At 38.7% G+C, this 19,632-nt stretch overlaps 2 protein-coding genes and 1 long non-coding RNA gene across 3 annotated transcripts; 2 read left to right on the top strand and 1 right to left on the bottom strand.

The window, feature by feature from the left end:
• The first annotated feature begins 1,140 nt into the window (after positions 1–1,140).
• On the top strand, positions 1,141–3,759 carry cyb5b (cytochrome b5 type B). The gene is made up of 5 exons (XM_030377566.1): positions 1,141–1,599; positions 1,789–1,917; positions 2,202–2,228; positions 2,364–2,395; positions 2,490–3,759. Exons 1-5 carry the CDS (start codon positions 1,435–1,437, stop codon positions 2,578–2,580), a joined length of 444 nt encoding a protein of 147 aa, XP_030233426.1. The 5' UTR covers positions 1,141–1,434; the 3' UTR covers positions 2,581–3,759.
• Positions 3,760–8,032: 4,273 nt separating this feature from the next.
• LOC115559296 (uncharacterized) lies at positions 8,033–10,010 on the top strand. Its single transcript, XR_003979476.1, has 2 exons — positions 8,033–8,149; positions 9,459–10,010. It is a non-coding gene; the product is annotated as an uncharacterized LOC115559296 (long non-coding RNA).
• zgc:162592 (G-protein coupled receptor) lies at positions 8,168–11,739 on the bottom strand. Its single transcript, XM_030378105.1, has 2 exons — positions 10,656–11,739; positions 8,168–9,768 (listed from the first exon to the last, which is right to left on the bottom strand). Exons 1-2 carry the CDS (start codon positions 11,446–11,448, stop codon positions 9,455–9,457), a joined length of 1,107 nt encoding a protein of 368 aa, XP_030233965.1. The 5' UTR covers positions 11,449–11,739; the 3' UTR covers positions 8,168–9,454.
• Between the last annotated feature and the right edge of the window lie 7,893 nt (positions 11,740–19,632).

Below are 19,632 nucleotides of genomic sequence, written 5' to 3' on the forward strand. Positions count from 1 at the left end.
GCACTACTGTTTAGTGGCAATGCAGTGTTTTATTCGATGCCTTTTTATTTTCGTATATTATTTCAATGAATACAATTTATTTATTCATAAAAAACGGATCTGGTCTTCAAATCTTTTTTCCAAATATAGGTCGTCTTACAATGGGGTTTGTGTTTATATTCGGACCAATACGGTACAGCGGGCGCTCACATGACGTTAAGCATTTCCTGGTGCATAATGTGACGCTTCAGAACCTAAAATCCCGTTTCTCCCCGTTGACACGACAACACATAACCGGCGTTTTCAGAAATCTCCACTTTGGCCGGAGTTTTTAGAAATGATCGTTTTCTGTGATAAGACAGGGCCTCGGACAGGGGGTGTTGCAGCACCCCCAGCACTCCTACTTCCCGCGATACTGGGTGCAACTTACAGCTGAATGTAGTGCCATGTTGTTAAACGAAAACCTACGCTAGCCTGGCTCGCTCTCGCGCATCTCTGTTCGCGCTCGTGCATGATTGCGCGTCCAGGTACTTGGAATGGGTGGAGTCAGAGTCAGCGTTGAAGGAGAGGGGGTAGGACCATTTGAGTTGTGTATTTTCAAAATCTGCTGGCGTTTCGCAAATCACCTACCCAACCTTTAACTTGAGAAACCCCTTCTGGCCTCAGCGCAGGTTTAGCGCCTTATTAACCCCTGCGCCCCTCCTTATTAACCCCTGATGATGACATTGATGATGTTATACAAGTGCCATCGTGACCTGTTGTTAGAAAACACTCTTATGTAACTGTTTATGTAATGTAAAGCCGAGGAATACAGTACACCAACTGCATTGAGTGATCACATAATAATATAAATCAACCGCTTTTATCCCCTTTACATTATGGAAGACCAAATACAATACAGCTGCATATCCAATTTCATTTCAATTTCAAAAACAGTAACTGGTTTAGAATTATTTTATTTTATTTTAAAAAAAATGCGATTCATAAAATAAACCCACAAAACATAATTGTATTTTCTGGAATTACAAGGTAGATCATTTCTGAATTACTTTATTATTCAGATCTCAACCCACTCATTCCCTTTCTGTCTCCCGGTTATGTCTCGTGATCGTCAAAAAGCTTCCGATTGGTAACCTCCCCATGCAGCTGAGTCCCATTGGTCAAGGTATAATAACATTAGTTTGTTTGATTGGTTAAGAAATACACGAATCCTATTCGTCTCCCACGCTTATGTGTGCTGTCGGCTGAATTGTTGGCAATAGCATAGTAGGCCGAAGACGATTAGTTTATTTATCACGTTTCTGTAGCTGACGGAAGGCATTTGTAGCAGTGCATCTTTATTGACCTCTGATAACCGTTCTGGTAACGCTAACGCTTCGTAAGGTAGACAGAGACGTCGGTTATTATTTCCAGGCTAATACTAGCATACTCTTAACAATACACTGCAACTTCAGAATGGGTGAGGAAATGAAGAACTCCAACACGGAAGATGTTACAGAAACGTTGGATAACTGTGTCAAATATTACACACTGGAAGAAATAACGGCGCACAATACGAGCAAAGACACTTGGCTTATCATTCACGATAAAGTCTACGACGTTTCAAGTTTCCTAGAGGAGGTAAGACGTGTTTTGTGTTGATTTAGACACGTTTGCTAGCTAAAACAGTGCCACTAATAAGACCCCCAGGGAAAACCGCCATCTAATAGCGTACCCTTTTTTAATAACATTGTTCAACGTAACTATTTTGTATGAATTGGTAAGCGTTGGAAAACCAGTTTAAGGGCAATGTTTCTAATAACTATCTAGCATCCTGGAGGCGAGGAGGTGTTGCTAGAACAGGCCGGCGCCGATGCAACGGAGAGCTTCGAGGATGTGGGTCACTCTATAGACGCGAGAGAGATTCTTCTGCAGTACTTCATTGGGGAGCTTCATATGGTAAGTTATTGCTTTGAGCCATGAAATAATTCACGTTGGTTTTGTGTCTGTAAACAAGAAATGGCATATGCCATGAAAGGAACCAAGCAGATTAAAGCAATTAATTAAATGCCTACATTTCTACATGTCAGCAACCATTTAACAGAACTGATTCGTTTTGTTGTCATATTTATTTATATGTAAAGGGAAGAATGTTTTTGCCATTCATTCAGTTGTATATTGCTGGTTTGTGTTACAGCTGGGTAATTCAACAATATTGATTTTTATTTTGATTCTTCCTCTAGGACGACAGGGGGAAAAATAACTCGAAGGTAAGCTACATGAGATGCACATTCATTAACACTGTAAACATCCACTTCTCTCTATATCTGAAACAATACATTGTAACAACCAAAACCATTCTTGATGACGCATGTTGATAAGTATATTTGTATTCTCCCCACTAGGAGATCTATGTCAGTACTTCTGGAGAGTCAAGGTCAGTTAATGAATGAGAATGCAACATTAAAAGGTATTGTGGTTGCCATTGTATATACCTTTATCTGATTTCTATCGTTTCACTTTTTCTCCAGCTCATGGACCACGTGGATGATTCCGGCTGTTGCTGCTCTTATTGTGGGTCTTGTGTATCGTTACTATATGCTGGAGCACAAGTCCTCTTGATTTCAGGAATTTAGCACCTTCTGTTCGTCTGGAGGCCACGGCATGTTGGACCAAAACCTCCTTGTGTTGAATGCACACATTTATGTCAGTCTTTTGTACAGAGAAAGGGGAGGCATCCTTACCGCTCCTGCTCTTCAGAAAACTCAAAATGGACAGCTGAAGGAAGGCTTTTAAATTGTATGTCCATGAAACTGTATTTCCATTATGCCTTTTGGTTAGGCTCCATAAACATTACCATTGTCATGTGTTCGACAAATTGCTATATGTAAATGTCACGGTCACATGCTTTTTTATTTTATTTTTTAATACAGTGCTATACATACTCTGCTTTATGCAGATGATAAACAGCAGCTTATTGATGCAAATGCAACAACATGGAATAACTGGTTTGAATAGTTTATTTTGCAATCTTCTGTTCAGTCAGTGGCCACTATTGGGAAAACCTGCTTGTTAATGCAATTATCTATTCCGCTAATCATGTGAAAGCAACTCAATGCATAAAAGCATGCTTGTCATATTTTTTTGGATTCAGTTGTTGGAGATCCATGATACACAAGACAAATGTGACGTGTTGGATGGTTTGATTATCTTAAACTACTGATCTGATTCTCAGATTTTCCTGCATACGACTCTAGGGAATGGATATATTACTTTTGTGACTTGACAGAGTTTTTAAACATGAGTTCAGTGTACGCTAGTGCCTCTACAGTCTCCAGATCTCATTTCACTGGAGCACTATAAGGATGTATTGGACCTGCTGATTCAGTGTTGCTGGCGATGGATCCCACCCAGAAAGGTGTACATATGGTTGTCATTGAGCATATATATTAACAACTAATGTTACTTTGTAATTGAGTTAATGAGTAATCTATTCTTCGAAAGCTTTGTTCGGGTGCTGGGAAAATTTCCGTTGACATTTAATGCATTATGGTTCAGAAGTACACTACCATTTTATCATTTGTGTAGTACATCAGGTGTATTAATGTGTTTTTGGAGATCTAATGATTTAATGTCATTGATAATTTAATAATTTATACCATAACCTGCCTTCCGCATATGTAGACATCTCTAAATGTTATGTATCAAGGTATTTATTTGGTGAATAATTAAATGCATTTTTCTATCACATCAACTGTAGTTTTATGCAAGTTTTAAAAACATAAATATACAACAAAACTATTCTAAAAGATCTATTGGTGTAAGCAGTTGCCCATATGCTGTATTTAAACAGGGATTTTTACTCTTGGATGAACTTTTGAATAATTTTCTTCTCTGGCGAAGCTAACATTTAGCTCCATGGTGTTCAGATTTTCATTTGTCATGACATTCATTAGAATTGTATTTGCATATCTAGGTTATGTTCTATAGCCTATTTGTATGAAGCTAGTCGTAATATGGAGTTCTAATCCATCCATTTAATCATTATTGGAGCATGTCATCCATGAAATCCATGTTTACAATGTTCATGTCTATATAGTCCAACTTTAAAGTTGATCTTGAAGCATGTTTGGTCTCAAATTGTGGAATCTACAGATAGTTTACTATTTCGGTTTTAACATGACAGAATTAGGAATACTGCAGGAAGCCATTCACTCATCTTCGAACAAGGAATGTAGAACAGTTGCATGCCATGCATTGAAAACATTGCATGTGGACAGAATTATGTGTTATAAGGACGTTTGTTGAAAGATATTCACTTTTCTCCATGAAGTGGGCATTTTTAAATGGATGTTTTGGTACTTTGATGCTTAATTTTGCGCACTGATTTTTTTTTCACCCAAACAATATGCAATGTCCACTTAAGTGATTTAGTCTTATAGGTTTTGACTTCTGAAAAAGTAACATTGACAACACTGCTGTGCTCCCTAACCTCCAGTCCAAAGTCTTCTATAATCTCGGAAACCATGGTACGTTTATCCGCAGTAATCTTTGTTAAATAGAAATACTATACAATTTTACCAGTCTTGCAATTGGTACATTAATTCCAGAATACATACAAGACAAGGCTCTTGGTTTACCAAGCATATTATTAAACACCTTTTATTTTTTTAAAGAATTAATCATGATAATAGATAATATTTTTTACGGAGGTCTTACTCTTGCCGGATTGCTACGTTTTTTTTCAAAAAGTATAGGTGATGGAGAACGTACATTCTTCATTCAGAAATGTTATAACATGCAGTACTTGCAGTGAAACCTCTTACTGCATGCCATTGTATAACATGGTAAAGACAGACAAAAGTCAATATCAAGGAAATTAGGAGATAAAGAAGACATTAATATCTAAGCCAGTAACATGTTCACATTATCAAATCAGGATAGGTGTGAGAAACAGCAGAGAAGAGAGATTCTGAGTATTCAGTTGGATGCAATATGCAGCCTCACCGCTAGATGCCACTAAATTCTGCACACTGCACCTTTTATAGTGTGGTTAGGTTGTTCAGGAAGTTCTTTGGACCCAAATATAAATGAATGTACGTTAACATCGAAGCAATAGAGAAAAAATAATATTGACTTCAGGTTAGTAACCTGAAAACTAAAAAAAAGTGAAATCACATATCACTGCATCACATATCTTGGTTGTCAACCCATACAGGTGACAAACTAAGCAATGCCTACAACAACGCTACCTGTGCTCATGTACAGAACATCAATTACCATGTCATAAACTCAGTTATTTGTCTAGACATCCTCCCCAAATTGTAACTGCAATTTGGGGACAGTTCAAACTCAATGTATATATAGTCTGATATTCATCTGAATGAAAAGAGCACAAGGCCAATTCTGTGCTAATATATGCAGAAGATGCATATATTAGCGATCTAATCATGGAACACATAAGAATGACCATTGAGAACAGAAGCTACAAGGAGGTCCTCCATACAACCCGCTGCCCCCTCTTGATTCAGCTTTCTCAAGCAAGTTTTTCTTCCACACCACGGCAAAGAGGGTGGGCTGAGATTCCTCAAGGTTCTGGAACAGCGGTTCAGAATTTATTAACTCTAAATGGCTCTGGTGGAAACTTACAGGGGACATATTATACCACCAGGTGTGAGTCTGATTAGCTGTTACAAGCCGTTTTGAAAATCTGCGTCTTCTGACATCATCAGTGGGCGTATCCACCTAGATGTGTGCTGGATAGATCAGTCTACCAGCCTACCCAGTGGACTGAAGCAAACATTGCTGATTTATCCAGCACACATCTAGGTGGACACGCCCACTGATGATGTCAGAAGACGCAGATTTTCAGTGGTATAATATGTCACCTTTAAGTAGCGGATGAGTGCTGCATAGGAAGACCTCAACTGCGTTCTCGAGTCGGGGTCCGAACATGCATTGAACCAGGGATTTGTCGTTTTTTTATACTGCATCCTCGGCACTTGGCATGGATGACAGTAATCTTTTAATTCCCTTTCTATGAGAAAGGGGCTCTGAATGTAGTGAACATGGAATTGGAGCCCTTTGCCAGACTTTTGCTCCATGAGAGCTAGAGTATATGTGAGCATGCTTGATTGACCTGGGTGAAGGACTATGGGTGGAGGACAGAGTTTGCCTTTCCTCTTTGGCAACGGAGTGATAGTGGAAAGTGCTCTGGGTAGGAGAGGTGCAAAGGTGCCTCTCTCTGCCCTAAGGTGTTGATGAGAGCAACCGCGGCTTGTCCCTTCCGCCCATCCGTGGGGGGAGGAGTTTGAACCTTAGGTACCACCGAGTTAGTTTAGGACCCTCTTCCCAATGGTTTATAGTGGCCTCTGTCCTGTCGGTGGAAGGTGGTCTGCTTGGTCTTGGGCCAGCACCCGATGTTCTAGACGTGGCAGCCGAACTCTTGACAAGGAGACGACAGAGGTTGGCAGCCGAGCCTGGTTAAGCTGAGGGTGAACCCTCATACAGGCAGGAACGGAAGGAATGAGCTGACTGCAGTCTGACATGTTGGCAAGACCTGAGCATCATACAAGTGCAGTAGGTGGTGCATTTTGGTGGCATGTATAGGCTGCTGTTAGTGGTACAGATAAATCCTCGAGTACAAATGCAATATATATACAAGCTAGATGGAAGATGATTTCATAACACACTATAGTAGACCTATTCAACACATTTCTACTTAAAAGTTATAGTTGGGGGGACAATGTTTTGGATTAGCATTACCCGGCTGTCATCATTAAGTCAGATCTCAAAAGTAACAATTTTCAAGTTATTTTAAGATATGCATATTGAGTATAGATCTACAATCTAATTAAAAGGGTAGAGGAAAGGAAAACTCTCCTGTTAATAAAACAATACACAAGGTGGCAGCAAAACCTCAACGTCATCCCATGTCTTTTTTGTGTTTATTAAAATGGTTAAACATATTATCCACATTGCTCATCTGCACCCACTCCAATGCATTCATCAAGTAATTCAACGTTGTATATCTCCCGGGTTCTTCCACCAGAGCTCATTAACAAACAATGCCTTCACACGTCAGGGAATAAATTATGCTCACAAAAGAAAAAGTGATTGTGTGGGATACTGATAACTCCTAAACAGAGATAGTGTGTTTGTATAATTTATGCTAGTTCTGATGCACGCACTTTTCTCTAAAAAGGGCTTCCATAAAGATCATGGTAAGGGCCATCTTAAGGGAAACTGGCTGTGTGAGTCAGTGAGTGGAATATTTGCAACAATCTGACATGGTTTCAACAGTAATGTTTAAATAACAGGAAATAAAAATGTCAATTTAATGCAATGACTATTGTAGTTAAGAATAAGCCATCTCATATTTCCTCAAACCTGACCCAATAAGGAGTTTAAATTGTCCAATATATGCACAAATTTTTCCTCTATATCAGCTTAGACAGCTTTGCTATTGATGGAAAGAAAATTAACGATTAACATAGCATACCATGGGTCTGTTATCCTAAAGTCAGGCATCACTGCTCGTTTGGACAGCCACATCTACAGGTCATCTCAAGGAGACTATTGGCTTCTAATGCCCAACACTTCAGTGTCCTGGGAGACCTTACTGAAAACCTCAACCACATGGAAAATCACTTACTGATGCTCTAGGATACAGCTGGTAGCTAACGCGTCTGTGGATAGTTACACATGGCACATACAGTATTTATTGATTGAGCACTGCCTTGTGATATTGGGAGACTCCATTGGGGAGGGGGAGTTTTAAATTAAGAATAAATTAATAATTAAATTGATGGTTCATACAGGGTATTGGAGGGGCCACAACAGCCATGCTGTTTTATTGTCTAGAATCCCTGCAACGTATGCTGTCTATCGAGGGAGTTGTTCACATAATGTGCTGTCAGGGCATTATGAATCTTTATAAAGCCTCGGGGCATCCCAGCATACCACACTTTAACTGGCTAGAGGGCCAAGGATGGAGCTCACACCAATCCTGTTAATCGTAGAGGTTAAAGTCCAGGAAACTGTGCGCTCTCTTTAGTAAACAGTGACGTTCATACCGAACTAAAAGTTAACTTTCCACTAGTACACTTTCATAACCCTGATATTGTCATACAGTACCGGCAATGAACACATTCCAATACTGGAGATCCAAAGCAGCTGCCTTCCTTATCTGGTAAAGTCTGAAAATTATTCTAAATTAAGGTATATTTGCAAAAAGCTTTATTTCAAATAGTTCATAATCAGGCACATGTCAAAAGTATACTTAAATTATTTTTTCATTATATACAAGTAATTAATTTACAGAATTTCTAATTAATATGATTTAGTAAAAGTTGCATATGTAAATATACTCAATACAATTTATAGAAGTGCAAAAGGGGCAGAATACTATATCCCAGCTTTTACACTTGGCTTAGTTTACACATAACTAAAATTTGGAATAAAACATTTGCATCTTTTCTGTCCAGGTAAATGGCAAACAATGCAACTCCATAAGTGACGTTGCCAAAAAAATAATGCCTATGTACACAGGATCTAAACCAGATTTTACCATAACAAAAAAAAACTAAGCCAGCCACTAGCCAATTGATGTCATAACATAACGTAACACCAGACAGATTATAGGCTTAACATTTGCAAATCATGAGCTTCGGCCGGAGAAATTATCACAACATAAGGTTATCTCTTACAGGCACAGAGTGGGTGACCTTTCTCTATTAGCTGCTAATTACATTTCCCATTTTGATTATAGTGTAATGCATTGCCTTAAAAGGTTGCCACAGATGTTATATGTCAAGGTCTTTGAACGACAAAGCTTGAATGTATGAACAGGTAGACTGCCTCACACTTTTAAAATTGATGAAGTAATATCTCGCAATGAAGTTAATAACTAAATGTATTTCATGCATGTTTAGGATAAATATACATTTTAGCTTCATAAATTCCCATTGAATATCAGTATTTTTAAATCAATTTTGTGATAACTTTTACACAAGGCACACGCATAAAAAAGGAAATGCCCAACAATATTAAAACATTGAATAGGTGCCTACATGCATAGGTCATAAGAGAAATGATTGAGCAGGGACGATTTAAATAAAGATAGTTTATCTAAAACGTAGACTAAAATGTGTCTTAAAAGCCTACCTTAACAGTGCATAGAATCTTGATAACACTGTGCATTGGTAAAACAAAATATATAAAACTCACTGTCTATGCCTCCTGCTCAACAGTTGTTACGATTGATTTAAAAAAGAAAAGAAACTACAAAGAAAATAAATAGAATTTGATGTGTGACGTGCGATGGATATGGTAAAGCTTTGCCTTCCCATCGGATAGTATGAAGCTGTTCATACTCTTCATTGCAAATGTGTACCTGTAAACCATAGTTTTCCACCTGGTTGTTATCTGTTCGACCACAAATGACAGTACAAAAGGCTTATGCTGTGTGTGTGCGTGTGCGTGTGCGTGTGTGTCTCTAGGTGTGTCCTACATCCTCAGCAAGTGTCATCATGGTGCAAGTAGAGGACATGCTGGACGAGCGCTCGTAAACACTGTTGTTGTTATCCCACATTCCTGACACAAACAGTGTTTGTGGATCTGCCGACCATCCAAAAGCCTTGGCTAGCGACGGACACAGGGCCAGTATTAGCTGTTGAAAGACCAGGTGGAATTTCCTACGGAAGCTGCGGTTTATCCAAAAGTAGAAGATGCAGTTGAGAAAACCATTGGAGGTGGGCAGCCATACCACAACAAACTCTAGCCACTCTGGTACGCTGTTACCCGAGACGGCTATGGATGGAAGGAAACAACAGTGTCAACTCATAATTTGGCCTCCCACAGACAATTGGTTGGAACAGGTGCATCAGAGCAGCCCTCATATGTCTGGCTAGCCAATGAGCCCATTACATCCCAACAATAAACTAGCAGGCAACAGGACATGATAAATGATTGCATTTATAATAACAAAACTGTCAGTTTGAAAAGTAACATTTAAAAACAGTTTTGGATTCATTAAAAAACATGAAATAGACTCCAAAGATTGAGAGTTGTTATTGAATTATGTAGGGGATGGGAATTTGGTTTTGGAAAGGATAGGAATAAAGGAACGAAAGAATGTTATAAATACACCTGCAAATAGCGATCAGGCTGTAAAGCTATTAAAAAATAAAATACTAAAGGAAAATAACATGTGAAACTTTATTAAAGATGCGGTGTGCAGGATTGAGTTGCATCTAATGTTGAGGTGGCAGAATACAACAGACAGGAATACCCCGAAGTAGGCCTACACCTGCCAAGTCTGTTCTGCTAGCTAGATGCCCCTTAATTTTACAAACTACACATTTGACTTATGTTTTGATTCCAACAAGCAATGGTGTCTGTATAAACTGTTTGGGATTTGGATTTGCCTTCAAATCCTAATATTAAAACCTTTAACACTGGAATAAGGAAAACTGAATAGGTTAACTATTCAATAAATCTTGTTCCTGTACCTTTGCATGTGATCGTTTTGACATTATATAGGAATACTAAATGGGAGCTACACTATATTCTAGGGATAGCCTACATTTAGATAACACATCAAAATATTAAGACATCAAAATATTTATACAAAAGATAAATGACAAGTATCCCTTGATGACTTAAGGGACACATATTCATTAATTGGTTCTGCTTACCATTGTAGATCATTGCTGCCATGCAGGGAGCCCAACACGTGTAATACACTGCCATCACAGGGACCAGCACTCTGGATGCCACATCAGATCTCTTGCGACAGTTTTGATCATATTTGCGCAATTTCTTTCTCTGTCTCTTAGCAGCACACCATAGATGCAAATTTGTGTACGTCATGATGATAGAGCATGGGAAAAAAATAAAACATGTCAAAGACATGGAGTAGCCAACGTTTGTGGAGTAGGTTGGATTGCAGACTAGGGACGCCGTCGAAAAATGAACTTCAATGATCCCACCGGGAAATGACACCGGGAGTAGTAAAAACGGCGGAAAGAACCAAGAGAAAGCAATCAACATCAGTGATCTTTTCCTTGTCATTAGAGAAGAGTATTTGAGTGGATACAAGACGGCAATATACCTCTCTAGACTTATCATGGCCAGTGTATACATGCATGTCGAGTAGACTGTGGCGTTGCAAAAGGCCACGACGTGACACAGAACATCGGGACCTTGGCGGTAGTCCTTCACAAGACTCACCCAGAGGTTCAATGGCATAACAACAATACCAAATGCTGAATCTGCACCCGTAAGGGACAAGAGAAAGTACCGAGAGTTTCTTGACCAGCCAGACACGGATGAGGAAATGACCATGAGAACAGCAACATTTCCCAAGGTGATCATCGCACCCAGAACTATGATGATGCTTACTTTGATTGGCCAGTGAGCGAGTTCTACAAGCCTCTGAGAGTCTGTGTTTGAGTCCCCGTGAATTGAGACATTTAGTCCGGAAAACATTTTCCCTTTACAAATGAGTCAAGGGTTCGACATCTTTGATACGCAATCAAAGTGAAACACGCAAAGACGTGGGATCGGCCTATGTCACCTTCGCTTTTCCATTGCACACCTGTGCGACCATGGCTCGAATCAATCACGTGGGAGGATCGCAAAAACATATGTAGCCGAACAGAATACACGACTATAAGTGAGGAGGATGAGGTCTATAGACCTGTAAACATAGATGCCGCATTGTGTCGACACGTTGCTTCGACTCGTAAATTTGGCAGCCATATTTGAGATGGCAAAACTGGCCGGGTATCAAATTCGGAAGTTTACGGCGCATAAAAAGCATTTTAACGTCTACATTTCTCAAACGAGTTGTTTTTTATATATTTATCAAATCACGTCATATATATTTGATAAAATCGTATACAATATTTGATACCACGTATCTTATTTATTTTATAGCCTACCTGGAAGGGACGTCCTCAAGCCGTGCAGTATCCGGCACATTTCTAAAAAAGATGGTGACGTATATCGACGGGGAGTGACAAATAATTGCTTTGATGATGTTTGTCAATAATAATTTCGGGATAATTTCGCAAGTCACGAAAGTTAATTTGTTGCCAAAAACGAAGCACTTCAGTTTTACAATTAACTTTTCGATTATTGTCACAGAATTCTGAGATTAGGATTTTCTTTTTTCTTTTTCTTTTTTACTATAGGCCTAGATAAAATCCTATCGCCTACTATTGGTGCTGGGTAAACTTTCATGCCTCTGTAAATGTGTGTATTTCCTATAAAATCCTAAAAAAAAAAAAAATCAGATTAAGTTGTTTATTTTCTAACTAGTGTGACTTTTTAAACAACTGCTTGTTTTATTTGTTCGTAACTTCTTATTTTTGTTTTCGAAAGACAAAATGTCATTGTACCATAGTATATGACAATAATGATCATTCTAGTCTAGTTCTGAACATTTGCTTAATACCTCATGGCTTTCACCTAATGTCTCAAACAAAGCGCAAAATAAAGCTGGATTAAATTAAGCAGGTGGGTCATGATTGCTTCCATGAAATCAAGCTCTCAAAGTGAATGAGAGCACCTCTTGGGATTTTGAGATATTAATCATTTGGATAAGCGTTTTTTTCAAGAAAACTTGGAATTCGGGTCAGCACTACCAAAGACAAATTCTCTTAATTTGATGACGTGGACACTTTTTTCGTAGTCCAAACCAATATTTTATGTATCTGTTGTAACACATGGCCACATTTGCATTTTATATATCTGTAGTCTTACAACTCAGATTTATTTTGCCAATCTGGATGAACAGGGCGATTCGCTTTGTTCGCTTCATATTTTTGTTCTCCATCAATCATGTGCTGGAGGCAGCGATCTGTAAGCATGTAATTGGCAAAAACAAACCCAGCCAGTAGTGAACTGAAAATAAGTGTCTGTAAAGGTTTCAAATCATTACCTACTATAAATACACTTCTGAAAATCCCCTTCTGAAAGCCTCATCAGATGTTTTTCAGGTAGAATATCTCCGTAAAAGGAAAGGAAACAAGTTGTAACTCAGCCCCTTGCAGACCTTTTTTTTCTGGCCCAGACTCTGTCGTCTTCCCCCAGAAGTTCTGCTATAACGTGGTCGGGACTGCAGGATTCGAGATTAATTATCCACTTACCATTTCCTAAGAGAGACATGACGATTTGGTTCTGCTCTGACTTTGGTGCGGTAGAGAGGACACAACTAGGTGAGGAGCATATGAATGAGAATATAATGACCCAAGAGGAGGCTGGAGGGGAAAAAAAGGAACCCAACAGTGCAACTAATAAGTCCATCCCCTTGTGCATGCTGTTTGTGTTTCATTTCACAAAGGGGATTGTGCTCATTAGGGCAGCGACAAGCACATATATCAAAGGCAGAACTCTGTCAGTGTCTCTCCGGGGGATCTGGCTTTGAGATGGTTAGGTGCTGCTTTGTATCATGATGGAACTTGATATATTTACACGTTGAGCTGCACACAATACCACTGCTTATACATCAATCTACATGCATCGGGAAGACGGATGACTTGTCCAGTGTCCATAAGAATGATTACCAATGAGAAAGTAATCACAACATATCAACATAACATAAATATTACATAAATTGAAAGGTTATGTGCTATCTTCTATTTGGACACTGTTTCTATTATGTTCATTGGAATGGTGCTGTTTACAGCCAGGTATTCCTAAACCAAGGTAAGGTCATTCCACACAGTGATGATGACCCTTTCATCCTACTTAAACTCCAATGTCATTGTTATAACTAGCAGCAATGAATTATTCAATTGTTTACCCTTCACTGATTAATACGGAAAAAAAACATTGTTTTCTGATTGAATGCATAGGGTTGGTCAACCTCAGTGATGATATCTCATCAATAGATTTCTACCTGCATCGGTTGTTTCTGTTCCTTTTTCCTGTCGTCATTCAGTTACATGAAGCACGCAAGCCACCCTGACCTTTTATTCACCCTAGCAGGAAGAAAGCTTTGACTTTGCTCTTAAAAACAACACTCAGACCTTCATGCAGTCAAAGTGCTTCAGGACTTCATTTGAAGTCAATCTTCCTATCAGTGTATTAATAATCTAATCTAAAAGTATACGGTCATGTAGAATTATAACATGGAATTAAGTCTTGGGTTAATTGTATGTGTAAATGTGTAATTTCTTACTATTTTATTGTTTTACTTACCTTTCTAGCAACTATGGGTGGAAAATATTCCACCCATTGTGCCTCAAAATGAAGAAATTCAAATTGCTCTCTCTATCTTTCTCTCTCTCTGATTTAAATATTTCACATGTTTGTTGAAGAAACCCCATTGAGCTTTCTCCTCTGTCAACAGGGGTCGACTCGAGGGGATGCTGTGTGTCGCCCTTAAGAAGACATATAAAATGACTCCATTATGATAAACATACCTGTATGGCATTAACCACATGAGGTTTTGTTACGTGCGTGCAGCTGTGCCTGTGTGTGTTACCTTCCCTATGGTTTGAGTGTGTTTGATCCCATACGATTGAGACCGTTTGCACAGGCTCACACAGTACATCCTGTGAGTGGGTGGACTCTTCCATTTGCCTTTTCACCATCGGCAGATTAAGGGGATAATTGATTGTGTGTGCGTGTGTGTGTGCGTGTACATGTGTGCTAGAGGGTAGAAATAATGAGGGGGCGGGGCGTGCTTCGTGACGTCATCCTTTCTGCCATTTGTGGGGAAATGTGGGTCGGAGTTATGTCTTTGTCACGTTGGGGTTATCTTGTCAAAAAAAAGAAATTGGGATAAACTGATTGTGTGTCTATCTTATTGACAATATAACAGCCTGTTGGCTTGAAGGCTGTATGTTGCATATCGTTAGCCTCATAGCATAATTGGCTAAATCATATTTTTGCCAAATTATGATATGTAACCTAACTACTCTTCTAACTCTGCTGATTCAATGTGCCTCATTGGCTATATCCTAAGCCAATCAGAGTGTTTTTTTATGCAATTATGCAATGAGGCTAACGATATGCTCTTTCTTTTAATCGAGCAAGGTCACTCCAATTAGCCACTGTTAGAACTAGAAGCTTACTGCGTTGCGGGAACGTATTAGCTACCAGAGCAGGGTTTTTTTTATTTCAAACTAGTTTGTTGTTACACTTTAATACAGCATAACTATGATATAACTTTCAGAAATGTGCCACCTCCGTCTATGCCATGAATAAAAAAATAAAATTCCCCAAATAGTTTTACTTATAATGGTATAATTCAGACACTACAACTGCAGGCTACAGTTGGCTGATAAAATGAAAACAAAACTGAACAGAATCCTTTGTTTGGTACAGCTATCCAATGCTTTGTATTTCAGAGACACCTCATTGATCCTAACACCAGCTCATACGAGCAACCCGTATTGACCCTGTTATGTCATGCTTCCGCTCCTCCCTTTGGTATAACAATACCAATTTCAGGCTTGAATTTCAGCCTTACATGAGAGCTGCAGCTCTCCCACACTATTCTTTTTGGATTTTCACATCGGCTAATGTTTGAAACTCTGCCTCTTCCCTTGGTTTGCAACCGTGAGCTTTTGGACTTATGTTCTACTTTTAGGTTGCTTTGGGAAAAGGAGGTTAAAGGTCGGCTCTTGCCAAAAATGACTGTGCTTTTTTTTGGTCCAACCAAAACAAAGTCTCCACTAAGCTCCACATCCACCTCCAAGTGTTTTACAGAGTGTCTCTGCTATTAAGTGTACCATGTTTTAAATGGAGTGAAAGGGGAGAGAGTGGGCCAAAACATGCTAGAGATCAATAGATGAATGTAAAGAGAAGGGAAGAAAACTCCTGTAAAAGAAAATGGGCCATTTAGTTCACAATTTTAATGAAGGGTTAATGTGTTCATACTGCCAGTTCTATCCAATCATTGTTTTGTTTTAGGAAGTTAGCTGCTTATCATTTGATCTTGGAAAGCATATTCCAAAAAATATATTTAGATGTACCTTTTGATTGCTACTTGCTTCTTATAAGGATTCCGTTTATATAAATAAGTGTTGTGTTGTGCATAGCTGTTTCATAAGGTTTAGTTAAAGTTACTGTCATAGTTGTTGTTTTTTTTCTTCAGTCTTCATAATGAATAATGAATAATGTGGAAAATTTCCCCTGGCATCTTACATTTTATTTCATTATTACATTTCAATAATAGAGAAGATCAAAACTACCAATTGAAGGTTGATTCTATGCCATGATTACCTGCATTTTGTTGGCCGAGTTATCCGTCTCAGAATCAAATTATTTTAATTGAATTCCGAGAGAGCAAGAATCGTTTATGCCCATGTGTGCGTAAAGACAAAACAACATGGATTAAATTAGTGTTACTTGTTTGGTGATAGACTATACCTTAAACAAAACTTTACACATAATGCAGTCATATTTTACTATAATCATAACAATTCAACATTCTACTATTACAATACCTTTCAAATGACCATTTGCTATTTTTCTATGTTTTCTTTTTAATGTCAAATTTAATCACCTTTTCTAACTGAAAATCAATCACCGGTCAAAACAAAATCAAGTGAGCAGATAACTTTACTACTGCTACTATAATTGCTACTTCAAAACTTCAAAGTTAAAGACATTAATTCCAATAGAAAATAATTGGGAAAACATTAATAAACAATGTTTGAAACGTTACATTGGTGAAGATAATTGCCACCACATATAATTTTGAGAAAATTAAGGTCAATGCCTTTTTTTGGCTTGTTATCTCATAGCCACCTTTAAGGTATAGTATCACATGTGTATGAAAGCAAACCATTTGAATAATGTCCTGTATATGTGATCGTGACATAGCACATCTAAATAAAATACAATTTTACAATAATCATGCAACCAAATGCACACACACATACACACACACAAACACACACACACACACACACACCCACACACACTTATAGACACAAACACGCACACACACACACACACACACACACACACACACACACACACACACACACACACACACACACACACACACACACACACACACACACACACACACACGTGAACTTGGGCCACAGGCAGCCTCAATGGGAGTGTGGGGGCACTGTGCATAAACCAAGGGCTTATCTCATGTTTTGAAGACCACATTAGCAGATGAAAAGCCCACTGCAGTGTGTATGGCCTGAACTTTGAACCTATCTCCCAGAAGTGCAGTCAAGCCTGATAATACAGAGTTATTACACCGCTGTCCCTCATATGCTCTCTGTTTTTAAATGGAAAATCTGATGGCACATTTGGATGACAATCTAACAAAGACAACGAGCCATCAAAGTTGGCAGATGGAAACTCAAATGGAACTGAAAATCACAATCAGTGCCTCGAGTAGCATTTGTCGCATTCGGATCTGGTGGGTGTCAGGCTTAACACTGACCAACTCATTTGCACACGAAACGTTCAATGTTAGGGGGTAAATTCAAATGAGGAGTCTATGATCTTCGCTTAAAATACTTACTTATTTATTGCTCTCTTTAGCTTGTTCCAAAAACTCATTAAGCACTGAATCAATCGTTAACTTGCCTTGATGTTGGCTGATGGTTTGACTTGTAATCATTTTGGATACTCTTGATTGATTTTATTTGATAAGACCACTGTGCAGATGTTTTTTTTTAATTCAGCCTTACTTCTTACTGCATTCAGAAAGAAAATCAACAGATCTTTTCACTTTCCTCGGCTCCTTTAGTCATTCACGGTCCCTTGTAAATGAAGGCTGTGCGGGGGGGTTATGGGGGGGGGGGGGGGGGGTTAGTGGGCTGCACGGGGCTGCGTTGCCACAGAGAACGAGGTGTTATTCTGTTCAATGACAACTCTCGGGGGGTTCTGGGAAACTAGAGCTCACAAGGTCGACGTGAGAGGAAGGAAATGTAGCCATTTGTTTGTGTGCTGATTGTGTTTAAGATAGCAAAGACAAACCTTAAGAGGCACACAGATGGAAAAAGATTTGGCTGGTTATCCTGAAGAGGAGATAATGTATTCTTGCTCCAAGATGCACTTCATTTTATGTCTACGTTTTTTGCGTACATTCTACATAATACATTAATCGAAGTGGGATCAGCCTCATTCTCGGCCGGGTCACCCTTGTTAAATATAATTTAATCTCAGGTTTTATCTGCCTGGATAAATAAATTGTAATTGTGGTCATTTTATCTATCTTGTGGAAAACTCAGTATCTTGGCTGGATGGATGGAGGATTACTGACATTTTCATGACAACTCAGATATTTTTGGGTTGATATATTCAATTCTTGTTGGCCTAATACATTTAAGTCAGTTGAATAGTTCCGGAAAATTACTAGGGAAAGATAACTGGGAAGAATGAGATTAGGGTAATGTGTCCTCGCAGCGGAAATCACATACAGAGATAGGGTCATGACCATAGAACCTGAGCGTGGGTTAAAACAAGGCTCTGGTGAATTATGAGTAGTAAGGAGAATTGTAATCGGACACTGCCTTGACCTTACTTTGGAAATAGTGGCAAAAGAGGGCTCCATAGGGAGGGGTATGGGTTTTGGTCCCATGTCTCGGGTTTTGCTGGCCAAACGACATACGAACACGTACACACACATACCCCAAACAATTGCAGCCTCAGTTTAGTTGAGCTCACATAAAAACACTTTACTAATGTTGTTTAACTACCTGAACTAATCATGAATTGCAGAATTATTAAGCGGTTAATTGTTTGTAAATAAGCATCTTATGCTTTTTAAATGATCCATTAACCGTTTTCTCATTATATTTATTTTTTAATAATGTATAACTGGTTATGAATTGTTTACCAATTTGTATAATTGTAAACAATGCTGGAGGAATGAGGAATTCAGTATCTGAATTCACTATATACTATAACTACTTCATTAATACTTCAAATATTCTAAAGTGCTACCGCAATATCTTGCAGGGGTAAAGGGGATATGACGCCTTTGACGGACGACCGAATGAAACACACTGTTGCCTTGAATAAAACGGATGACTCTCAGCTTCAACATTTGGGATCACGTCAGTACACAACTCAACAAAATATATAACATAGTTCTCATCGTTTATAAATATCCGAAATTGGGGAAATGTGCCAGGTTATACTTTTTTAAGTGAATGAAAGCCCTAGGTAAAGCCAGTCTCAAGCCTCACTCACTGTAACTAAGAAGGCCTCACCCTGGCAGTCAAGAAGAGAGCGCAGCGAGTGCAACTGTGGCACCGCAGTTCAACAGAACACATTCCGAAACAAACGGCAGCAGCCCTGAGCTGGATTTTGTTTAGTGTTTTTTAACTGCCTTTTATTGATAAGCTATTCCAATTACAGTGTTGTCATTGTGAACAAAATGAAAGGATAACTATTGTGTTTTTTTACTTCTTGACATTGGAACATTTTCCTTTTTGCCCTCTTTTTGGTGATGGCAGGCGAGGCTAGCCTTTGGAAAGCAGATATAAATGGAAATGGGATTGACTATTATAGAAGGACAATATTCACAATATTGATCTTTTTAAATGCTTTTCCTATCAGCTAAAACCATGACAGGCATTTCCCAATCTAGTACAGCAAAGAGTTCTGTACTGTATTTCACAAATCTCCTGCCTCCTGGTTATAATGATAGTGACTGAAAGCAACTGGCTCTGGTTTGACAAA

This window comes from Gadus morhua, chromosome 14, assembly GCF_902167405.1.
Source record: "Gadus morhua chromosome 14, gadMor3.0, whole genome shotgun sequence".
Lineage (NCBI taxonomy): Eukaryota > Metazoa > Chordata > Actinopteri > Gadiformes > Gadidae > Gadus > Gadus morhua.